Source organism: Myotis davidii, unplaced genomic scaffold (assembly GCF_000327345.1).
Source record: "Myotis davidii unplaced genomic scaffold, ASM32734v1 scaffold946, whole genome shotgun sequence".
Taxonomy (NCBI): Eukaryota; Metazoa; Chordata; class Mammalia; order Chiroptera; family Vespertilionidae; genus Myotis; species Myotis davidii.
Window position 1 is genome coordinate 1789107 of NW_006297395.1, and position 21391 is coordinate 1810497.

Here is a 21391-nt window from a genome sequence, read left to right on the forward strand (position 1 = left end):
GGTTTTCAGCCTGGCCATTCCCCCTTCAGGGGTGGGGTCCCCAATGGGGTGCCTGGCCAGCCTGGGTGAGGGGCTGATGGCTGTCTGCAAGCTGGCCAATCTCCCCAGTGGGGACCTTCACCCCATGGGGGTGTGGCCAGCCTGGGTGAGGGGCTGAGGGCTGTTTTCAGGCTGCCCACAGCCCCTTCAGGGTGGGGGAGTCCCGCTGAGGTGCCCGTCTAGCCTGAGTTAGGGGCTGATGGCCTTTTTCAGGCTGGCCACACACCCTGGCGACCCTAGCTCCCAGCCTCTCTTTTTTTTCTTTTTATTCTTTTTTTCTGGGATTTATTTATCTTCTGTAAGTGAAACTTTGTAGCCTTGAGCAGAGCCCAGAGCCAGCCAGGGCAGGCAGGAGGCTTGGCTTCCTCCATCGCCAGGGCAAACCAAGCCTCCTGCTCACTCTAGCTCCATGGCTGCCACCATCCTAGTTGGTTAAATTTGCATACTCGCTCCTGATTGGCGGTGGGTGTAGCTTGTGGGTATGGTTTGAGTGTAGTGGAGGGACAGTTAATTTGCATGTTTCTATTTTATTATATAGGATAGTCACCATGCTGTACATTACATCTCTGTGACTTACTTGTTTTATAACTGGAAGTTGGTACCTTTTGATCCATTTTACTCCTTTTGCTTTAAAACTTTTTGAATGAAATATTTTATAGATACAACATAGTCATGAGAGAACAGCACTGATATTCTGATTTTAAACTACACTGTGTGTGGTTTGGGGCAGTAAAGATGCACAATCACAAAATTCTTTTATATACAATGTGTGGCCTACAATAAAAACTAAAATGTGAAGAGTCAGGAAAATATTATTTATAAGCAAGAAAAATAGACACTAGGAGGACTTCCATATATATATATTGATGTTGAATTTTAAAAAGTCTTTAAAATAACAATGTTTTAAAAGAAATAGAAGGAAAGATGGGCAAAATGGATGACAAGATCAACAGGGAATTAGAACACATAGAAAAGAAACAATGAACAGAGTGAAATACTTAGTCTTGAGAAACAAGCACCAGTCTATAATTCTGTCCCCTGCAAAATTATCCTCTAAAAGTGAAGGAGAAAAATACTTTTTCAGTGAGAAATTTGCAAGTCAGATCTATTAGCAACAAGTTCCCTCAGAGATTCAAAGAAGTTCTTTAAAGAGAAGGAACGTAATATAGGTCAGAAGTTTCAATCTATAGAGAAAGGAAGAGCATTGAAGAAAAAAAAAATCAAGGTAAAATAAAAACTTATTTTTCTTATATTTATTTGGTCTACAGATAACAAAGGCTGCCCTTGTTTAATTTGTTTAGAATGAGAGTAACAATGTATTTGAACTTGTGTGCTTATATATATATTTTACGTGTGTGTATACTACTATATATATGTATATATTATGTATGCATATGTATATATTTATGTATGCTTATATATAAGTGAAATGAATGACAGCAATAATACAAGAATGGAAGAATTAGCATTATTTTGTTATTTTAACGGAATGTTATTTGAAACTGGATTCGAGTTAGTTGTAAATGTATATTGCAAACTCTAGGGCAACTATAAAAAAGTAGAAAACAATCTATTTATAATGAGTTCAGGAGCGTCACTCAACAAATAATCAGAAACAATAAAACAAACAAAACCAGCAATATAACAAACCTTGGGGGTATGAAGAGTCTGATACCAGAATTGTTAAATGTTCAGTTTTCAAAAAAAATTATGAAACATGCAAAGAATCAAGAAATTTTTGCCATATATACAAGTGAAAACAAGTAACAAAATATTTCCCTGAGGGGGAAATTGGATTTTGGGCTTAGCAATGACTTTAAATCTGCTATTATACATATGTTCAAAGAACTAAAGGAAATCATAACGTTTTTAAGAAGAATATCTCAATAATGCCTCACCAAAGAGAACTATAAATTATAAAGTAATTTTAATAACTATAAAATAATTGCCACTTCTACTTAATACTGGATTGGAGATTCTAACCAGGGCAGTTAGGTAAAAAGGAATTAAAGAATTAAACCTATATTTGCAGATGACATAATCATATATTCATAAAATCCCAAGAAATTCGTTAACATCTTTTACAACCAGAAAACAAGTTCATCACTGTGGCAGGATACAAGATCTGTATGTAAAAATCAATTGTATTTCTATTTACTTGCAATAAACAATGCAAAACAGAAATTAAAAAAATAATTCCATAAATAAACCTTTACATGGTCAACTGATTTTCAACAAGGGTGCCAAGATAATTCAGTGGGGAAGGAATAGTGTTTTTAACAAATGGTGTTGGAACAACTGGATATACACATGCAAAAGAATGAATTTGGAACTCCATATGTCATCATACTTAAAAATTAACTCAAGATGCATCCTAGACTCAAATGTAAGGGTTAAACCATAAAACTTGTAGAAAACATAGAAAATCTTTGTGGCTGTAGGTATTGAGTAAAGTGTTTTTGGGTAAGACACCAAAAGCACAGTCCATAAATGGAAAAAATTGATAATTGGAATTCATTAAAATTAAAAACATCTGTACTTCAGCAAACACCTAAAAAGAAAAGAAAAGACAATGCACAGGATGGGAAAAAAATACTTGCAAATAATATATTTAACAATGGACTAGTATCCAGAATATAGAAAGATGTTTTACAACTCAATAATGAAAAGACAAAAGATCTCATTTAAAAATGGGCAAAAAATCTGAATAGATGTTTCTCCAAAGAAGATATAAAAATGGCCCATAACCACATGAAAAGGTGTTTAGCATCATTAATTAGGGAAATGCAAATCAAAAGCAATGAACTATGACTTCACACCCACTTTGATGTCTTTAATTATAAAGACAGACAATAACAAGTGTTGTTAAAAATGTCCAGAAGTGGAACACTCCTACATTGCTGCTGGGAAAGTAAAATGTGACAGCCTTACACAGCATTAAAACGAATGAACTACAGCCACATGCTGCTACATGGAAATATCTTTTTTTAAAAAATATTTTATTGATTTCTTACAGAGAGGAAGAGAGAGAGACAGAGAGTCAGAAACATCGATGAGAGAGAAACATCGATCAGCTGCCTCCTGCACACTCCCCACTGGGTATGTGCCTGCAACCAAGGTACATGCCCTTGACCGGAATTGAGCCTGGGACCCTTGAGTCCGCAGGCCGATGCTCTATTCACTGAGCCAAAACGGCTAGGGCAGAAATATCTTTAAAATGTTAAGTAAGCGAGGCATAGACGCATTTATATATACTATCCTATATAATAAAAGGCTAATATGCAAATCAACTGAACAGAGGAACGACCGGTTGCTATGACATGCACTGACCACTAGGGGGCAGATGCTTAACACAGGAGCTGCTCCCTGGAGATCAGTGCACTCCCATAGGGGGAGTGCTGCTCAGCCAGAAGCTGGGCTCACGGCTGGTGAGCACAGTGGTGGTGGCGGGAGCCTCTCCTGTGTCCACAGCAGTGCTAAGGATGTCCAACTGCTGGCTTAGGCCCACTCCCCATGGGCTTTCAGACATCCCCCGAGAGCTCCCGAACTGCAAGAGGGCACAGGTTGGGCTGAGGGACCCCCGAGTGCACAAACTTCGTGCACCAGGCCTCTAGTCTGATATAATTTACAAAGATAAAAAAGGGAAGAACTCATCTAAATTGTTAAAAGATACATATACACACATGGTATAAATACAAAGAAAGGCAAGAAAAACGGTATTACAACAGTCAAAATAATGATTTCCTTTAATGAGAGGGAGGGTGGTTTAGGAAGGGTTTCTGGTCTAGAGCCGTGTTTTATGTCTTAGTTTGAATGATAAGCATTCCTGTTGAAACTTTTCTGTGTGCACATTATATTTCATAATATGTGAAATATGTGCACACAGTTTAAAATGAAAATGGATCTATATTGTAGGAAATCTTTCTTAAGGGTTGCTAGGTTTTTCTCTACCATTTTTTCCTCTCCTTGAAGCTTTTCTATGTCAAATTTCTATCCTAAGGTTATTTATCCTTTAGTCTTCTCAGCCTATTTTTCTGGATTTTTTAACACTTGCTGGTATAATTAGAGAAAAGAATGCTGAAAATTTGAGCTTTTTTATCCATTAGTAACTAACCATTATGACGTTGGCAAGCAAGGCCCCTTCCCTCTCTAGTCTTTAGTTTCTTCTTCTGAAACATTACACTGTTTGACCAGAATATTTATAAAACCCCATTCAGCCCATATAAGATTTATAGGAGCCACTCAATAAATTAACTTAGCCGAAACCGGTTTGGCTCAGTGGATAGAGCGTCAGCCTGCGGACTGAAAGGTCCCAGGTTCGATTCCGGTCAGGGGCATGTACCTTGGTTGTGGGCACATCCCCAGTGGGGAGTGTGCAGGAGGCAGCTGGTCGATGTTTCTCTCTCATCAATGTTTCTAACTCTCTATCTCTCTCCTTTCCTCTCTGTAAAAACTCAATAAAATATATTTTAAAATAAATAAATTAATTAATTAACTTAATAGAACAGCAGTGACAGCCCTTTTTAGAGTGTTTCATCACAGTGTTAACTGCTAACTAAATTAAGTTCCTTAGGGAAACTTTTATTTTTTTGGTAGTATTTTTTCTTCACAGATAAAATGAAAATGCTACTTAACTCACATGGTTACTGTGAAGATTGAATAAAATTCCATCATATCAGTCAAGGTTTTCTAGAGAAACAGAACTGTTAGGATGTGTGTGTGTGTGTGGGTGTGTGTGAACATACATAACATATATGTGCATGTATACATGTATGTAGAGAGGAAGGGGGTGCACAAAGGATTTATTTTAAGGCATTGTTTTGTGAGACTGTGAGGGCTATAAGGTCTGAAAATTTTAGTGCAAGCTGCCAGCATGAAAATTCTAGCAGCGTCCAAAGGCAGTCTGACCCTAGCCAGTTTGGCTCAGCAGATAGAGCATCAGCCTGTGGACCAAAGAGTCCCGGGTTCAGTTCCGGTCAAGGGCATGTACCTCGGTTGCAGGCTCCTTCAGGGCCCGGGCTCTGGTGGGGGTGTGTGCAGGAGGCAACCAATTGATGTGTTTCCCTCTCTCTTCCACTCTCTAAAAACCAATGGAAAAATATCCTTGAGTGAGGATTAAAAACAACAACAACAACAAAAAAACAAAGGCACTCTGGAGGCAAATTCCTACCTTTTGGGAAGACCTCAGCCTTTTCTCTTAAGGCCTTTAACTAATTGAAAATGAGGCCAACTCACATTATGAAGGATAATCTGCTCTGCCCAGACCACTAATATAAATATTAACCACATCTGAAAAATGCCTTCATAGCAACATCTAGACTGCTTTTTGACCAAAACAGCTGGGCACCATGGCATTAGCTAAGTAGGCACATAAAATTAACCATCTCACACAGTCTCTTAAATGTTCACCTCTGTGCCTAAAAATATAGGTCCTTAATAACTGTTATTTGCTTTCCTCTCTGATTCATACTTTACTTGGATCTTTATTTCCAAATAAAATTTTAAGTCTGCCTTCTTTCCAGATATACCCATACAGCCTTAGTGCAAAGCACTCAGCAAATTTCTGAAGCGCTGTTTTTCCCTTAGCACAAAGCACTTGCTCCTACTCTCCACTAAACTCTAGGTTTGTTGAATTACAGAGATGGTATTTTTTTCTCCATTGTGAAACCCAGCACATTTCCCAGCATGTACTAGGCTCTCAAGTGTTTTGTTGAATAAATAAGCTGGACAAATTTGCATATTTGAAGAGGTATGCTGTTGTGTCAACATATAATTTTTATTATATGCTCAACTTGCTTCATGCTATTAAGAAATTGGATTTTTGAATAAAAACGAATTTTATTGTACTGGAAAATATTCAATAAAATTTGGTAAAAATACTCTGCTCATGTAGATAATCAAGCTGGCAGGGACACAAAATGTAAAAGGTAAAGAATTAGGAAAATTTGTGCCACACAATATGTACATGTGAGTTCTACTCTTAGTATTCACCTGTAATGTGCTATCCTGCCACGGGGTGTTTATCCCCAGTTCACTAATGATGACCAACATGGTCTATTTTCTGCTTAAATTTCTAGAATGTCTTGAAGATAGAGCTCCATCTACAAGTCTATTTTGTCATTTAATTGTAAATACTTTGCTTTATTAAGTACACAAACATAAGCAATAAACACCATACACAAGCATGATTATTTATCTATCTCTTTCCTCTCTTTTAACTTTCCAAGGTGTTTTACCCAGCCTGAGTCCTGTGAATTCTCCTGGTCATGGACCACCAGTGTCTCCTGGCTCTCTAACGAGTCGATCGCCTATAGAATTTCCTGATACTGCTGATTTTCTTACTAAGCCAAGTGTTACTTTACACAGATCTCTGGGCAATGTACCCACTTTACCAGATTTTTATCAACAACTTAGAAATTCTGATAGCAATGTATGTAACAGGTAAGTTTCCCAAACGTTTATTTGTTTTACAATATATGTTAAAGTATTACTAATATTCTAGTTCTATATAATAACTAGATGATGAATTAAGACTATATTCTCTTCCTATTTTTTAATCTAGTAGAATTTATTCTAAATAAAACTCATCTCAGTGCTATCATTCATTTTCCAATGAAATGGTCTCCATCTGAAGTGAAATATAGTTGTATTCTATTCATTATATCAGTAAATGTAAAAGAATTATTTCGTATGCACTATTTTAGTGCCTGTTTATAATACCCAGTTCATATGGTGTTCATTCTCATTTCTGCTTAGATACTGTTTACTTCAGACATCAATGTTGACTTTCAAAATATGTTATTTTCTTCAGGTTAGACAGATGCCTTCTAGATAAATTCTTTTAAATTTATAGAGATTGTATTATTAGAGTGTGTTGCATTTAGGACCTTGGTTAAAAATTGAGCAGATTTTTATAATTGTACTTAGATTTTAAAATTTTCTCTCATATTATATATAGATGTTTATATATGCATATATATTTCTATTTTATTTTATAAGCTGTGGACATCAAATACTGAAATATGTTTCAGCATCTGAATCAGAGTCGAGTACAGACTACTGCAATGGGAAATTAGGTGAGTGTTTAACTTTATGAGCAATTTTTTACATTACTTTTTAGGATGAATACATGAGTTTAACTTCATTCTATCCACCTTTAAAATGAACATTATGGTGTTTTTTATCTACTTCAGAGAGGAGTTATTAAGAGAAAAGTATAAATAATAGATGGTGAAAGTATTTTGAAGAGTAAAAATGGCTGTACAAATGAATATTGTCTTAGATGATGGGTTTGGCTCATAAATAGCAAAATAAAGTATAATAATGTTGAAATTTATACTGCATAATCTGATGCCAAAAGGTTTGCATAATTTTTTAATGGCACAGAAAGGACTTACTTTAAAATTTAATCATATCATTCTGAAATATTTTTATGCTCAAACAAAAAAATATCGATGGTGATAAAATTATAGTAGTTTTATAACATTAAACAATTGATTATCAGTCTTCCAGTAATAGTTAACTTGCACCAACATTCCCGCGAAGGTAGGTAGAAAAGCTGTACAAATTATTAACAAAAAAATCTGCTTGAAGCTCCTCAGAAATACCACTAGATCTGGAGGAGGATAGAAGTCCAAAAGAGTGAGTCTGGAGTTTGAGGCTACCAAAAGGGTGTTTGCCAGAGGGCCAGGGACTGGTAAAATGAGCAGTCCTTTTGGTAGCGTCACCCTAGGAATATAAAAGTACAGAAATAGGTAGGTCCTTTCAGGGATTGTAGGCTCCTAGGAATCTCTTTACATAGTTATTCATTTTAAAGTGTGCAGTTAAATAGTTTTGGCTCTTACACTTTAAAGTGCTGTTAAGAAAACAACAACAAAGACCAATTCTTTAAAAAAAAAATACCTCTTCCAAAAAATTGAAGAGCAAACTTCCCACTCATTCTGTAAGACCAGTATTACCCTGATATCATAACCAAAGGCATCACAAGAAAACTACAGACCAGTATGTCTTATATGTATAGACACAAAAGTCCTTAACATAATACTAGCAAACTGAGTCCAACAATATATAAAACAGTCACATCATGATGAAGATATGTTTATCCCAGAAATGCAAGGGCAGTTTAATATTTGAAATCAATCAGTATAATATACCACATTTTAAAAAAAGAGAGAAAAAACACACAATCTTAATAGATGCATAAAAAATCATGACAAAATCAAACAACACTACCTCATGATAAAAACACTCGAAATAGTAATAACAGCGACTGGTTTCCTCCCACATGTGCCCCAACTAGGGCAGGGGATCGAACCTGCAACCCAGATACCTTGACCAGGAATTGAACCCGAGACTTTTCAGGGCATAGGCCAACACTCTACCATTGAGCAACACCTGTCAGGGCTCAACATTATATTTTTAAGAATCATACATATTGTTGCATGTGATGGTAGTTCTTTCTCTTTGTAATGTTCAATTGAGTACACTAGTTTATGTAGTCTATCGTTGATGAGTTTTGGAAAAGTTTTTTGTTCAGGATATTACAAATAGAAGAAATAGGAATACTTTTATGCTTCTGGAAGAATACTATTTAGCTAACAGTGCTGCTTCTCTTTTCCATGTGATTTGAGAAAAGGATATTTTTAATCACATTGGTAGAGAAATAATTCACACTTACGATACTATATTTTAATTGTTTTACCTAGATGTTATATTCTTTTATAACTTGCTTCAATAGCATATTTTCTTTCCCTTTCTCTTAATTTTAATCACAGTTTACATTTAATATGTGCTTTGATTTTTAGATGTGCTTTAATCCTATTTTCAGGTTCAAAATACAAACCATTTCAGATGTTAGAAATTGTTTACATCAAATTTGTAAAAAATGATTTGGGGACTTCTTTTTGTTCTCACTTTTATAAAGAATATCCACTCGTCCCTTTCATCCATGAGTAGATGTATCAGGTGAAGTGTTTGTATTGCCCGAGCACAAGATGCGTGGGCCAAATAGTCCAGCAAGATAGGATTAATGGTAATTAATGTTTTAATGTCATTTATTTAGATTTAACGCCATAATGGTTCACTTTATCTGAATATTTTTTCAAATAATTTTCTTACGAAACTATCCATGTAGGGGAAGTTTTATTTTTATATATGACTTTTTTTGAAAGGTGATGAAGACAACACCAATTTCTCAAAAGAATCACTCAACCTTACAGAAGCTCAACAAGAAGTGGAAACAGAGGACAGAGACTGCAGAAAATTAATTTTGGAAGATGATAATAACCTAACAGAAGAGGCACAGAATGAACAGCAACCAAATGTAAAACTTATAATATAATTATGTTAAGGTGAAATATTAGTGCATAGTTTAGTTTTGTTATTTTTGCTCAGAACAATGTTTTTAATATTATGATACTTTGAAATTTTTTACTGAGAGTCACCTTATCACATTAAAGAAAATCTTGGGTAAAAAAGTAACTACTTCTAAACTCATTATCGGAGAACAACCAAGTGCATTCATTTTACAATGAACTCATTTTATTTAGTTTTATAGTAGGTATATAATGAAAAAATATCCACATGGAAAGTAATGAATGTTAAGATCTGAGAAATGTGTATAGTCATTAAAAACAATGAAATAATCTACTTATTTAAAATAACACTTTTTTGTTCTGAAAGTTCATAATTTAAGCTTTTTAGGTAAAAGCTCATCCATTTTTCTTGGGAAGTTAATAAATGCCACTATAAGGATACAAGTTTCTATTATCCTTGACACCTCTAAATTCTAAAATGAAAGTGGAATTGAGATTTGTATAGTGTTTCAGAAATATTTTTATGTATTTATAGAAGAGTAAAAAATTTTCTGATATATAGAGGACACGTTTATATTTATGTGAAAATAGCATTATACAGAGAGAGGAAATAGGAAGTACAGATTGTATTTGAAAGAAACGGTTGTAGAAAATAGAACTGACCACTTTTTAATGCTCAATTTTAAGTGTTCGCATTTAGATATGGATTTAGCAATATTTAATAAAAGATATATTGGTTTGGATCTCTCCCCGCCCCCCGTATGTACAGACTGAACAGGAAGCATCGCTGGACCCGATTTTAATAGAAGATTATGATTCATTAATAGAAAAGATGAACAACTGGAATTTTCAAATTTTTGAACTTGTAGAAAAAATGGGAGAGAATTCAGGAAGAATCCTCAGTCAGGTTTGTTTCAAATCCCCACTACTTTTTTATTATAAATTAATTTTTTGAATCTTTATAAAAAGCAGAATCTAAAATGTATAATGTTAGTCTATGCAGAAATTTAACATTTTTTATTGAATTATTATTTTCACAAATGAAGTTTTCAGTAGAAAATTTGAAAACATATAAATGAAAAGTAATTTATTTATAATGGATTTAATTTTAACTAAAGTAATAAAGTTTTACTTTATATTGAATCTGGAGGTTGAAAAAGGAAAAAGATGATCAAGTGCTAACCAATGAAACTAGCTTTTTTTTTTTTCACCTGCCCTCCCTTATCTTTTACTCAAGACCAAATAGTTCATTTCTTGCTACAACCATGGAAAAATATGTCCATTTTACTACCCAGACTAAAGGTTGTCCCTGATGGATGCACACAATAGTATCAGATTAACCTTCTCAAAATATCACCCTCATTAACTCCAAAATGTCTTATTTATGAGACGTAAGAATAGAATAAATTATGTGGAAGGTATATAAGTTCATCTCATTGATAACTTTAGTCTTTAGAGACAAAAACATTACTTCTTTTAACACCTAGGACTAGAATAGAATTCATATGCCCTTTAATAAATTGTAAATAATGGGAAATTTTTTAAACTAGAACATGACATGGTAATCTTTCTTTGGTTTTCATGGGCTTTCGGGTAATATCTTCCTTTTTCATGTTTTCAAAAGATCTCATTGTAAGGGAGTTTTTAAAAAATTAATAACTTAAAGATATATACATGGTTAATATTCCTAAATGCAGATCACAAAAACATATACTCAACTATAAATAGAAATTCTGACTTTAAAGTGAACTTTATTTTAATTGACATTTAGGTTATGTATACCTTATTTCAAGACACTGGTTTATTGGAAATATTTAACATTCCCATTCTACAATTCATGAACTATTTTCGTGCATTAGAAAATGGCTATCGAGACATTCCTTGTAAGTATTAACATGTCTTATTATTTAAGTTCAAATAATAGTAGTTTTTAAACCCTTTATTATTTTTCCCTTCAGATAGTCACTAAACACTTTTAAATTACATGTTTGGGAAAGTTTTAAATAGAAATTTAAAAAGAAAACCTGTATCCTACTATTTAAAGTTAACTGAGTACTGTTAACATTTTGATATATATTCTTTAAGACTTTTTTCTTGTATGTTTATTTTTATAAAGTAAACATAATATCAATACCTATTTATAATCTGATTTCACTTATTACATGATATACATCTTTGTTAATATTTGAGTGCCTAATATGGACACAGGCAATAGGGTAGGTGAAGACCTGGAGGGGTGGGTATGGCCGGGGTGAGAGGGAAGGGAAATGCGAGACCTCTATGATATCAACAAAAATATTTTTGAAAAAGAAACAAATCTATTATGTATTACTAAAAAAAAAAAAAACAAAGCTAAGTTTCTGGATCTAACTTTTCTAAACTTGTTTCCAAGTTTGTAAATGGGAATAACAGTACTTACTCCATAGGTAGTGAAGATAATCTATGTAAATAAAGCACACATCAGAATTCATGGGACATAGTAAATGGTTAATAACAAATGATTATATTTATGATAAGCTCCTAGTGTATTGAATCATGTTCTGAAGCCTTGACAGTTAGTATTGCATCAGCTGCCAATTCTACATAAGTACGCATTGAATATTGAAGTGATTTTTAATTGAATGTCAGCTATGACTATAATCATTAGATTAACAAAGGTTATCTTATTTAATCTTCCTGGGAAAGATTGTATTATCTGCTGTTCACAGGTGAGAAGTTAAAAACTCAGAAGGATCTTTCCCAAGATTATAAAATTATAAATAGCTAAGCTGGATTTTAACCTGTAGACCTCACACAGTGGTATTTCAGTAAACAAATGTTTTCTTGACCATGTGCTATGTGTCAGACACTGTTTTGAATGTGTTCATATACCATTTAACATTTAATCCTTATAGAAGAGCTGAGAAATAAGTATTTACCATTCTTTTTTATGGGTGGATCAAGGAATGTACAGGTATCCAGAATTTTAACTGTTCTGTGCACCCCTGTGTAAAAATAGGTCTCCATAATCCAAACACGGTTTACAAAATCTTTTTAAAAGCTACAACCTTATATTTTTCTATGCCTTTAAATTAGCCCTGGTTACCCTTCCTTTTCTGTGACCCCTTAATTATGTTTTCATAATGTGAGTTTTTAAAATAACTTTTTAATACATCAAGAGGTTTTAAAAAATAAGATGAAACAAAAATATAATTGTGGGAAATCATTTTAAGCCATATATTTTAGATATGGGAATAACTCAAAAGTATTATACTTTTTAAAATGTCTTATGGTAAATGTAACAGAATAATCATTTTAAAAATCATTTTGGTGACTTTAGATCACAATCGTATACACGCCACAGATGTCCTACATGCAGTTTGGTATCTGACAACAAGGCCAGTTCCTGGCTTACAGCAGGTCCACAGTGATCATGGAACAGGAAATGCAACAGGTACTTCCTTCTACAGATCTTCCTTTTAATTAATAAAATTAATTAAGCTACCTCATTTCATTACCTTTCAAAATTTTCATTAAGTAACCTTTGATACAAAGGGCCATGTCAATTTTTATGTATAATAATGACATGCAAATTAGGAAACCTACCACCCATCTTAAGGGCTAGGTTAGGATCCAGTACTGCTGGGTCTATCAAGTCTCTTCTACGTCCCATTCTGCTGATACGCCATTGAGGTAACCACTATCCTGAATATTATATTACTAGAGGCCCTGTTAACGGATTCGTGCACCAGTGGGGTCCCTAGACCTGGCCTGCAGGGATCAGGCCAAAACCAGCTCTCTGACATCCCCTGAAGGGTCCCAGATTGCGAGAGGGCACAGGCCAGGCTGAGGGACCCTCCCCCAGGTGCACGATCAGACTGCAGGAGGGCTCCAGGGCGTGTCTGGCCCATCTTGCCCAATCGCCATCGGCCAACCCCAGCAGCAAGCTAACGTACTGGTTAGAGTGTCTGCCTCCTGGTGGTCAGTGTACGTCATAGTAACTGGTCAAATGAACAGTAGAACACTTAGCATATTAGGCTTATATAGGATGATAATCATTTCTTTGCTTTCTTTTAATTCTTGGTTTTTTGTTTTAGATGTATCATGTAAATAAAAATTTATATTCCCATTATTTGAAAGCCTCACATATGTATTTAAATGATGAATTACAAAACTTTTTCAAATTTTGCTCCCAAAGAAGTTAGTTCTGTTCCCCATCATAGTATAATTATTTATGCAAATATAATGAATCATAACATTCATGGTTCTCTTATTCTAGCTTATAAAAGAGTGGAGATATATTTTGGATTTCTAAAAAAAAAAAGGAAAGAAAGAAAAGAAAAAGAGTAGAGAGCCGGGCCCTTGTGACCTAGTGGTTGAGTATTGACCCATGAACCAAGAGTTCAATTCACAGTTTCAATTGCTAGTCAGGGCACATGCTGGGTTTTTATCTTGACTCCCAGTAGGGGGCATGCAGGACGTAACTAATCAATGTTTCTCAGTGATATCTCTCTCTCTCTTTCCTTTTCCCTCTAATATCAATAAAAAAAAACCACATTAAATAAAATAAGAGGGGAGGAAAAGGGGAGAAATACTTCAATAATATAGAGACAGACACATGCATACACAGACATAATTTGCTCAATAACGAATGCCTGAGAGATATTACCAGACTAATCAGTGTAAATGTGATAGACAGCCACTGCTTTACATTCTTTGGTACTTGAGTCTAAAGTACCACCATTATTTGTTTGATGGAACTGCCTATGTTCATATTTGTCTGCCATTTATATTTTACTCTTTCTCTAGTGCTCTTTGTTCCTTCCAGTGGTGCTGTGCTTCCATGAGAGATCACTTTCTTTAGCTTTTTTTATAGATGTATTTATTTTGTCTTCGAAGAATTTGAAGACTCCATCTTCTGACGTCAGTAGTTTCTGTTGACAAATTGGCCTAAAGTCGTATTTCTCCTTAAAACTAATATGTTCCTTTTCACTTTGACTATGATGTACTCAGGTGATTTTCTTTGCATTCATCCTGCTTGGTGTTCTGTTAACTTATTGAATATGTTAATATTTCTTATTGATGTCTATCATGTTCTTTAAAATTCCAGTCTTTGCCCATTGCTCAATTCCAATTCTTAGGGAATTGCTACAGCAGTACTTCATTTCTAGTACCAAAATCTGTGTTAAGGTTCCCATTCTGCTGTAACAAATTACTACAGACTTACTTAGTGGCTGAAAACAATACAAATTTATTATCTTACAGTTCTGAAAGTCAAAAGTCCAAAGTAAGTAAAAATGGGCTAAAATCAAGGCGTCGGCATGATTATCATCTTCTAGAGTCTCTAATGGAGAATTCCTTTCCTTGCCTCCTCCATCTTCTAGAAGTCGCCTGCATCTCATGGTCATGGCCCCCTTCTTCAAAGACAGCAGCTTAGCATATACTCAAGACCCTCAGACCCTACCGTTTCCTCCTTCCAAGGGATTAGCAAAAAGTGGGCCAGCTACAACCTTGGCTTTCTGTTTAGAGTACACTACCTTGATAGTTAATCTACTATTAGTCTCTTTTACAATCTGGACAGGCTGAGAATTTCCCAAATTATCAAGTCCTGATTCTTTTTGGTTAAACAGTTCTCTCTTTCCTCTCACATTTTACTATAAACAGTAAGAAACTAGGCTATATTTTTAACACTTTGCTTGGAAATCTCCATGGCTAACTAAGTTCATCTTTACAAGTTCTGTGTTCTCTATTAACTGCAGCACATTATTCGGACGAGCTTTCTGCTATAACAATATAGCAATGATCTCTTAATTTCCAATTTGTTGCTCAGTTTTTCTGAGTCCTCATGGCAGTGTACCTAACAGCATTTTTCTACCACTAGCCTGTTGATGGTGATTTAAGTATTTATTCCTTGAACCTCACTTCCTTCAGAGTTCTTACTGGCAGTGTTAGAAGTCCTTATACAGTGTTATGGAATCAAGTATCTGTAGAAGACAAGTCATTGGGAAAAAAAGGGGACAGGAGCCGGGATGGGGGGTGGTTTGTTTCCCCCCCCACACTCCCGATGTCCACCCACCCACGAACACTACGCCGAGATAAGTAGGGGCCTTGAAGCCTAGGGCGCAGCCAGGTGGAGCTGCCGCAGGTGCACATCTTGGTGTTGGTAGCAAATATTCAAACGAGAACTTTGAAGGCCGAAGTGGAGAAGGGTTCCATGTGAACAGCAGTCGAATATGGGTCAGTCGGTCCTGAGAGATGGGCGAGCACCATTCCAAAGGGACGGGCAAGGGCCTCCGTTGCCCTCAGCAGATCAAAAGGGAGTTGGGATCAGAACCCCGAATCTGGAGTGGCAGAGACGGGGGCCGCAATGCGCCCAGTGCAGTAACACAACCCATCCCCCGGAGCGGCCCCGGGAAGAATTCTCTTCTCTTTGTAAAGGGCAGGGTGCCCTGGAATGGGTTCGCCCCAAGAGAGGGGCCCGTGCCTTGGAAAGCTTCGAGGTTCCGGGGAGCCTGGTGAGCTCTTGCTGGCCCTTGAAAATCCAGGGAGTGGGTGTAGATGGGGGAGGGGGGGGGGGAGAGCGTGCCCATATGTCAGCAGGTCTCCAGGTGAACAGCCTCTGGTGTGTTGGAACAAATGTAGGTAAGGGAAGTCGGCCAACCGGATCCATAACTTTGGGATAAGGATTGGCCCTTAAGAGTTGGGTCGGTTGGGCTGGGGCACGAAGTGGGACTGGCTGCCAGACCCGTCCCCATGGCCCTACACCTCCACCGCCCTGACTCCCTGCGCAGCTCAGGGGCGGGGAGGTCCCCGCAGGCCCACACACCTGGGGGCCAGTGGCAGTGACTCTCTATGCGAGCCAGGCCCTTCCTTGGATTGCCCCAGCTGCGGTGGGCGTCATGGCCACCCCTGGGGAGCTCGGCGGGCGCCAGTAGCCCAGGATCACATTGCGGGTACCCCTCCCGGTGTGCGAAGGTGTGTGTGTGTGTGGGTGGGTGTCCCCCCCCCCGCGTCCCGTCCCGTCCCAGAACCGCCCTGGGGCCGCGGTTCTGCGCAGCGCCTAGCAGCAGACTTAGAACTGGTGCAGGCCAGGGGAATCCCACTGTTTAATTAAAACAGAGCATCGCAAAGGCCCGCAACGCTGCCCAGTGCTCTGAATGTTAAACAGTCTGATTAAAAAATGGACATTCTTCTAAAGACGACATCTACATGGCATCAGCTACACAAAAAGATACTTGGCATCATTAGTTATTAGGGAAATAAAAATCAAAACTACAGTGAGATCCCCTAACACTTGTTAGGATGGCTTGTTATTAAGTCCTTGTTTGTATTGCCTATGGGGATTCCCCTCCTTAGCCTCATTGTGAGGAGGTTATATGTCTAATGCTGCTTCTGCTTGTTCCTCAGAGTCTGGTGATAGAATGAACCCTGGGCGGATTGCTTACATTTCTTCGAGGAGCTGCTCAATTCCAGATGAGAGCTATGGCTGCCTGTCTTCAAACATTCCTGCCTTGGAATTGATGGCTTTGTATGTGGCAGCTGCCATGCATGATTACGACCACCCAGGGCGGACAAATGCATTTCTAGTGGCTACAAATGCCCCTCAGGTAGGAAATACTTTTTCGGAATGTTTAAAGAGTGATTCTGGAATTTTACAATCATTTTGTGCATTCTTTTGTATATCATTCTCCAGTTTAATCATATGGCCATTACCTCGACATGGAATTGGATGTTAACACATGACATTGACATGACGTGTACTAAAGAATTAGGGGGGAAGTCTCCTTAAATTAGAAAATAAAATGTTTATGAAAGAGTGACTCATTGTTCTATGAAATTCTGCAGTTCTTGTTTTCAATATTTTTGCCTTAGATCAAAATGTAAGACTCACTCTTCCTTCTGGCAAGGTCCTTTGTATGGCTAGAAGCTATAATGATGAGCAACTGTTATTTTTGTTGTTGTCTTCTTTTCCTCTAAAACAGTGGTTCTCAATCTTGGCTGCACATTAGAATCACCTGGGAATCTTTTTAAAATCCTGATTTCTGGGCCTCATCCTCCAGAAATTCTGTTTCTTTGTTACTAATGTTGTGGCCCCACCCCATAACAAAGAAACAGAATTTCCGGAGGATGAGGCCCAGAAATCAGGATTTTAAAAAGATTCCCAGGTGATTCTAATGTGCAGCCAAGGTTGAGAACCACTGGTCTAAAACATGCCTTAATACTCAGACTCTAAATCTCTTAACTCTGAATATATTAATATGTGTAAAAGTTCTTCTGGTACCACCTCATTTTTGTATCCAGTACAGCTGAGAAGGTGCACGATTCCTGTAGTCAAAACTTGCATAGGAGATAGGAATTCCCAACAAATGGGTACTCTAATTGTAATAGTTTTAAGCATTGGGACTTGGAACCAAGTACTTGGTTTTAAGTAGAATTTAGTGTGCATGTTTGTTTGGGCAGCTGATTCCTTTATATTCTTTGTCTAAGTGCGAGCCTTACAGAGAGTGAATTCATCTTCTACACTTTGTCATTCTTTATTTAAACCTCAGTTCTGATTCTTTCATCTCCTGTAGCCATTCTCTGTGTTCCTTTTCTCACTTTTATCCCTTTCACACATTCTCACTTTAAAACAGAAGGGATATTCTTTAGCCACAATAAGAGTAGGATTCGGAGATGAGTGGGTGGAGAATATTAAAAGTGATGTGTGATTCATTTTCCCCATTGAGACTTTATCTATTAAAAGCTCATGATTTCCATAGGTAACTAATTAAAAAATAAATTTCAAATATTATTAAAAAATAATATTTGTTCTCTTTCAAAGAAATTGCCCACTAAGGAGCACGTATTTCCTCATTTGCAGTACCATTCTGCAAAAATCAATGCCCATTCTCTCCAGCCCAATACTTCATAATTTTTGCAAATCTTCTTGTGAGTCAAACTTGGGCAGTAGTGGCACAATGGAAAAAAGTACTGGTCTTGGGATCTACTGGCATGTGTTTGATTTCTGGTTATTATTTATTAGCTCTGTGACCTTAGGCAAATCAGCCTTATCTTTCTGACCCTCAAAATAAGTACCTGATATGGTTAAGAGTAAAAGGAGATAACATATGGAAAGTTTTCTTCCATTTTATGTATTTGAGAGCCTCCTGAACTACATAATCACGTAGAAAGAAATGACTCACTGTTCTTTTCCACTCTCTGCTTTTATTAGCTTTGAGTGTAGGTGAGTCAGAGTTGTTTATTACTTTTCCTTCAGGATATTAAAAATGAATGAATTCTAGAGTTACCTCTCTCACTTGCAGAGAATTTTTTTAAAAAACTGTTATAATTTATAAAGTTTATACTCAAAACTTGTTCTAGTTCCTAACTTCTCATTGTTAAGAATTGCCAATAGCCCTGACCAGTTTGGCTCAGTGGCTAGAGCATCGGCCTGTGGACTGAAGAGTCCCAGGTTCGATTCCAGTCAAGGGCATGTACCTTGGTTGCAGGCACATCCCCAGTAGGGGGTGGGCAGGAGGCAGCTGATGGATGTTTCTCTCTAATGGATGTTTCTAACTCTCTATCCCTCTCCCTTCCTCTCTGTAAAAAATCAATAAAATATATTTAAAAAAAAAGAATTGCCAATAGATGAAACAGTGGGAAGCTCTGGAATGCAACGGAAATAGATTAGAGAGTTCAGCTACCGAAAAGGTACAGCCTTGCTTACTTCCTGCTCCCCCTCAGTCTGTTCTCCATACACAGCAGCCAAAGTGACTGTTTACGTTGAGTTACATCACTTTCTGTTCCAAACCCTTCAATGACATTCACCACATTCCTAGTAACTAGGATAGCGCAGAAGGCACTACTTGATTTAAACCCCATGAAGTCTGCCTTTTTCGTACTCCTTCAGGGCTAGCCTCACTGGCCTCCTTGCTGTTTTCTCCTGTACCTAGGTACCCTCCCCGAGAGCCTATTCCTGTTCTGTCCTCCCTGCCCAGGGTGCTCTTTCTCCACATATCCATGGAGCTCATTTTGTCATGTCCTTCCATCTAAAATTTCAGAAATTCCTTCCTGGCACTCATTATGCTCCTTCCCTGCTTTATTTTTCCCATAGCAATGATCGTTTAGATATTCTGTATTCTGCTCATTTATGATATGTTCCCTCAGTGGAATATAAGATTCCATAAGGGCAGGGATTTTTGTCTCTTTTATTCCCTAACTAGAGGCCCGGTGCACAAAATTCATGCACTGGAAGATGGGGGGGGGGTGTCCCTTAGCTCAGCCAGCACCCAGTCACAGTCCAGGACCTCTCACTCCTTATCACCTGCCTATTCACTGCTCCTTAACGTTTGGCTCACTGCTCCTTAGTGCTACTGTGGAGGCAGAGAGGCTCCCGCCACCCCCACTGCACTTGCCAGCCATAAGTCTAGCTTCTGGCTGAGCAGCGCTCCCTGTGGAAGCGCACTGACCCCTGGTGGCCAGTGTGCATCATAGCGACCAGTTGTTCTAAGAGGTTGCTTAGGCTTTTATATAATAGACTAGAGGCCTGTTGCATGAAGAGATTCGTGCAATAGGCCTTCCTTTCCCCTGGCTGCTAGCACCGGTTTTCCTCTGGCACCCGGGACCCAGGCCTTTGCTCTGACCGGCTCCGGCTGGAGCCTGTCCCAGGACAGTGAGACCTCGCTGCTCTTGCTCTGCCGCCCCGGGGCCATCGCTGCTCCACCACGTGGAGCCTACATATGCAAATTAACCGCCATCTTTGTCTATTATTAGGCAAGAAGATACCTAGACCAGTAGTACCTCACACACACAAAAGATATTCAGTAAATATTTGTTGAATGTTGAAGGACACCTGATTTCTTTGCTCTGCAGCACCTCTAGCTTGTCTGAAATGTACTCAGTTCTTCCCAGAGTAATGAAATGCCTAACACCTGCCTCAGCTAGCACCTATGAGATAAGGACTCTTTTGTGAAAGCCTGAGGCTTAGTGTGTTTATTAGGTAAATAAAATAGGTTCTCTCATCTTGGCAAGGTCAGTGGGTCTAAATAAGCCATAATTAGTAAAAGATATCATTGCTCCAGTGTATTATAAAAAGTGACAGCAGTATACAATACCACCGTTAAGTATTCCTCTTCATTCTCATGGTACAGAATGTATGCTGGGAAGACAGGAGGATTACTTTGAATCTTTTCCATGAAAGAGGTAAAATAGTTAAGTTTAAACTGGAAGGATGTCAGTATTAAAATTCTGAGATTTCTCAGATATTTCCAGATGAAAAGTTGGCAAAAGAAGGAGATTAGTGCTTGAGGTATTAATATTTTTATGAGATTTAGGGTAAAAGGAAATAAAATTTCAAGTTGGGACTTGTAAACCTCATACAGTCAAAATACGGATCAAGATGGTGACTAACCATATGCATTTGTCTCCCCTTCCTCCTGATTAAAATGACAGTAAGGGGTGAAGCTCAATGTGGGAGGGTATTACCACCAGTAGATTAAAGAATTGTATACTATTTTTAGAAAATGAAAAACAGATGGCTCAATATTGAGACATAAAAGTATATTAGCTGGGGCTACAGACTAAATGGATCTCTAGAGGAAGTCCAGATGTCTTTGTGCCTGCCCACGTGTGCGCACACACACACAGGCTCACTCGCACTTGTGTACGTGACTGTAAGCAAACCTGCTGCAGCCCTGCATTTACCTCCAGGCAGAAAAGTCAGCTCTTAGATACTAAAGGAAACTGCCAGGAGAGAAATACTAGTGTGGCTATTAGTATTCCAGGGTAAATCCTTCTCATTCTGGAAGCTGAACAGCTGATACCCAGTCTGGTAGTTCTAAAGCAAAACCTGCTAGGTAGCAAGTCCCGAACACATTCACATCCTTCCCAATTAAAGAAGAGACTCAGCAATAAAACATAGTGCAGAAGAAAGCCACGCTTGCAATCTAGAATTCATTTTCTTATGTCAACAGAAAACCAAGGATTTCCAGACATTAATCAGTAGCTAGGGGAAAAAAAGGCTAAAGTGAACAGAATTAAGTGAAAACAGGATAATTTAGGGCAGTGGTTCTCAACCTTCT

At 37.5% G+C, this 21391-nt stretch overlaps 1 protein-coding gene across 1 annotated transcript in view; it reads left to right on the forward strand.

Annotated features, from left to right (window-relative positions):
• PDE3B (phosphodiesterase 3B) overlaps nt 1–21391 on the forward strand; it is a gene marked incomplete at its 5' end in the record, with an annotated part of 150186 nt that overhangs the window by 109833 nt on the left and 18962 nt on the right. Inside the window, 7 exons of the mRNA XM_006779585.2 lie at nt 6267–6480; nt 7039–7115; nt 9210–9361; nt 10123–10260; nt 11125–11236; nt 12673–12786; nt 16740–16939. Coding sequence (XP_006779648.2) covers nt 6267–6480; nt 7039–7115; nt 9210–9361; nt 10123–10260; nt 11125–11236; nt 12673–12786; nt 16740–16939 — 1007 coding nt within the window. The remainder of the gene's footprint in view (nt 1–6266; nt 6481–7038; nt 7116–9209; nt 9362–10122; nt 10261–11124; nt 11237–12672; nt 12787–16739; nt 16940–21391) is intronic.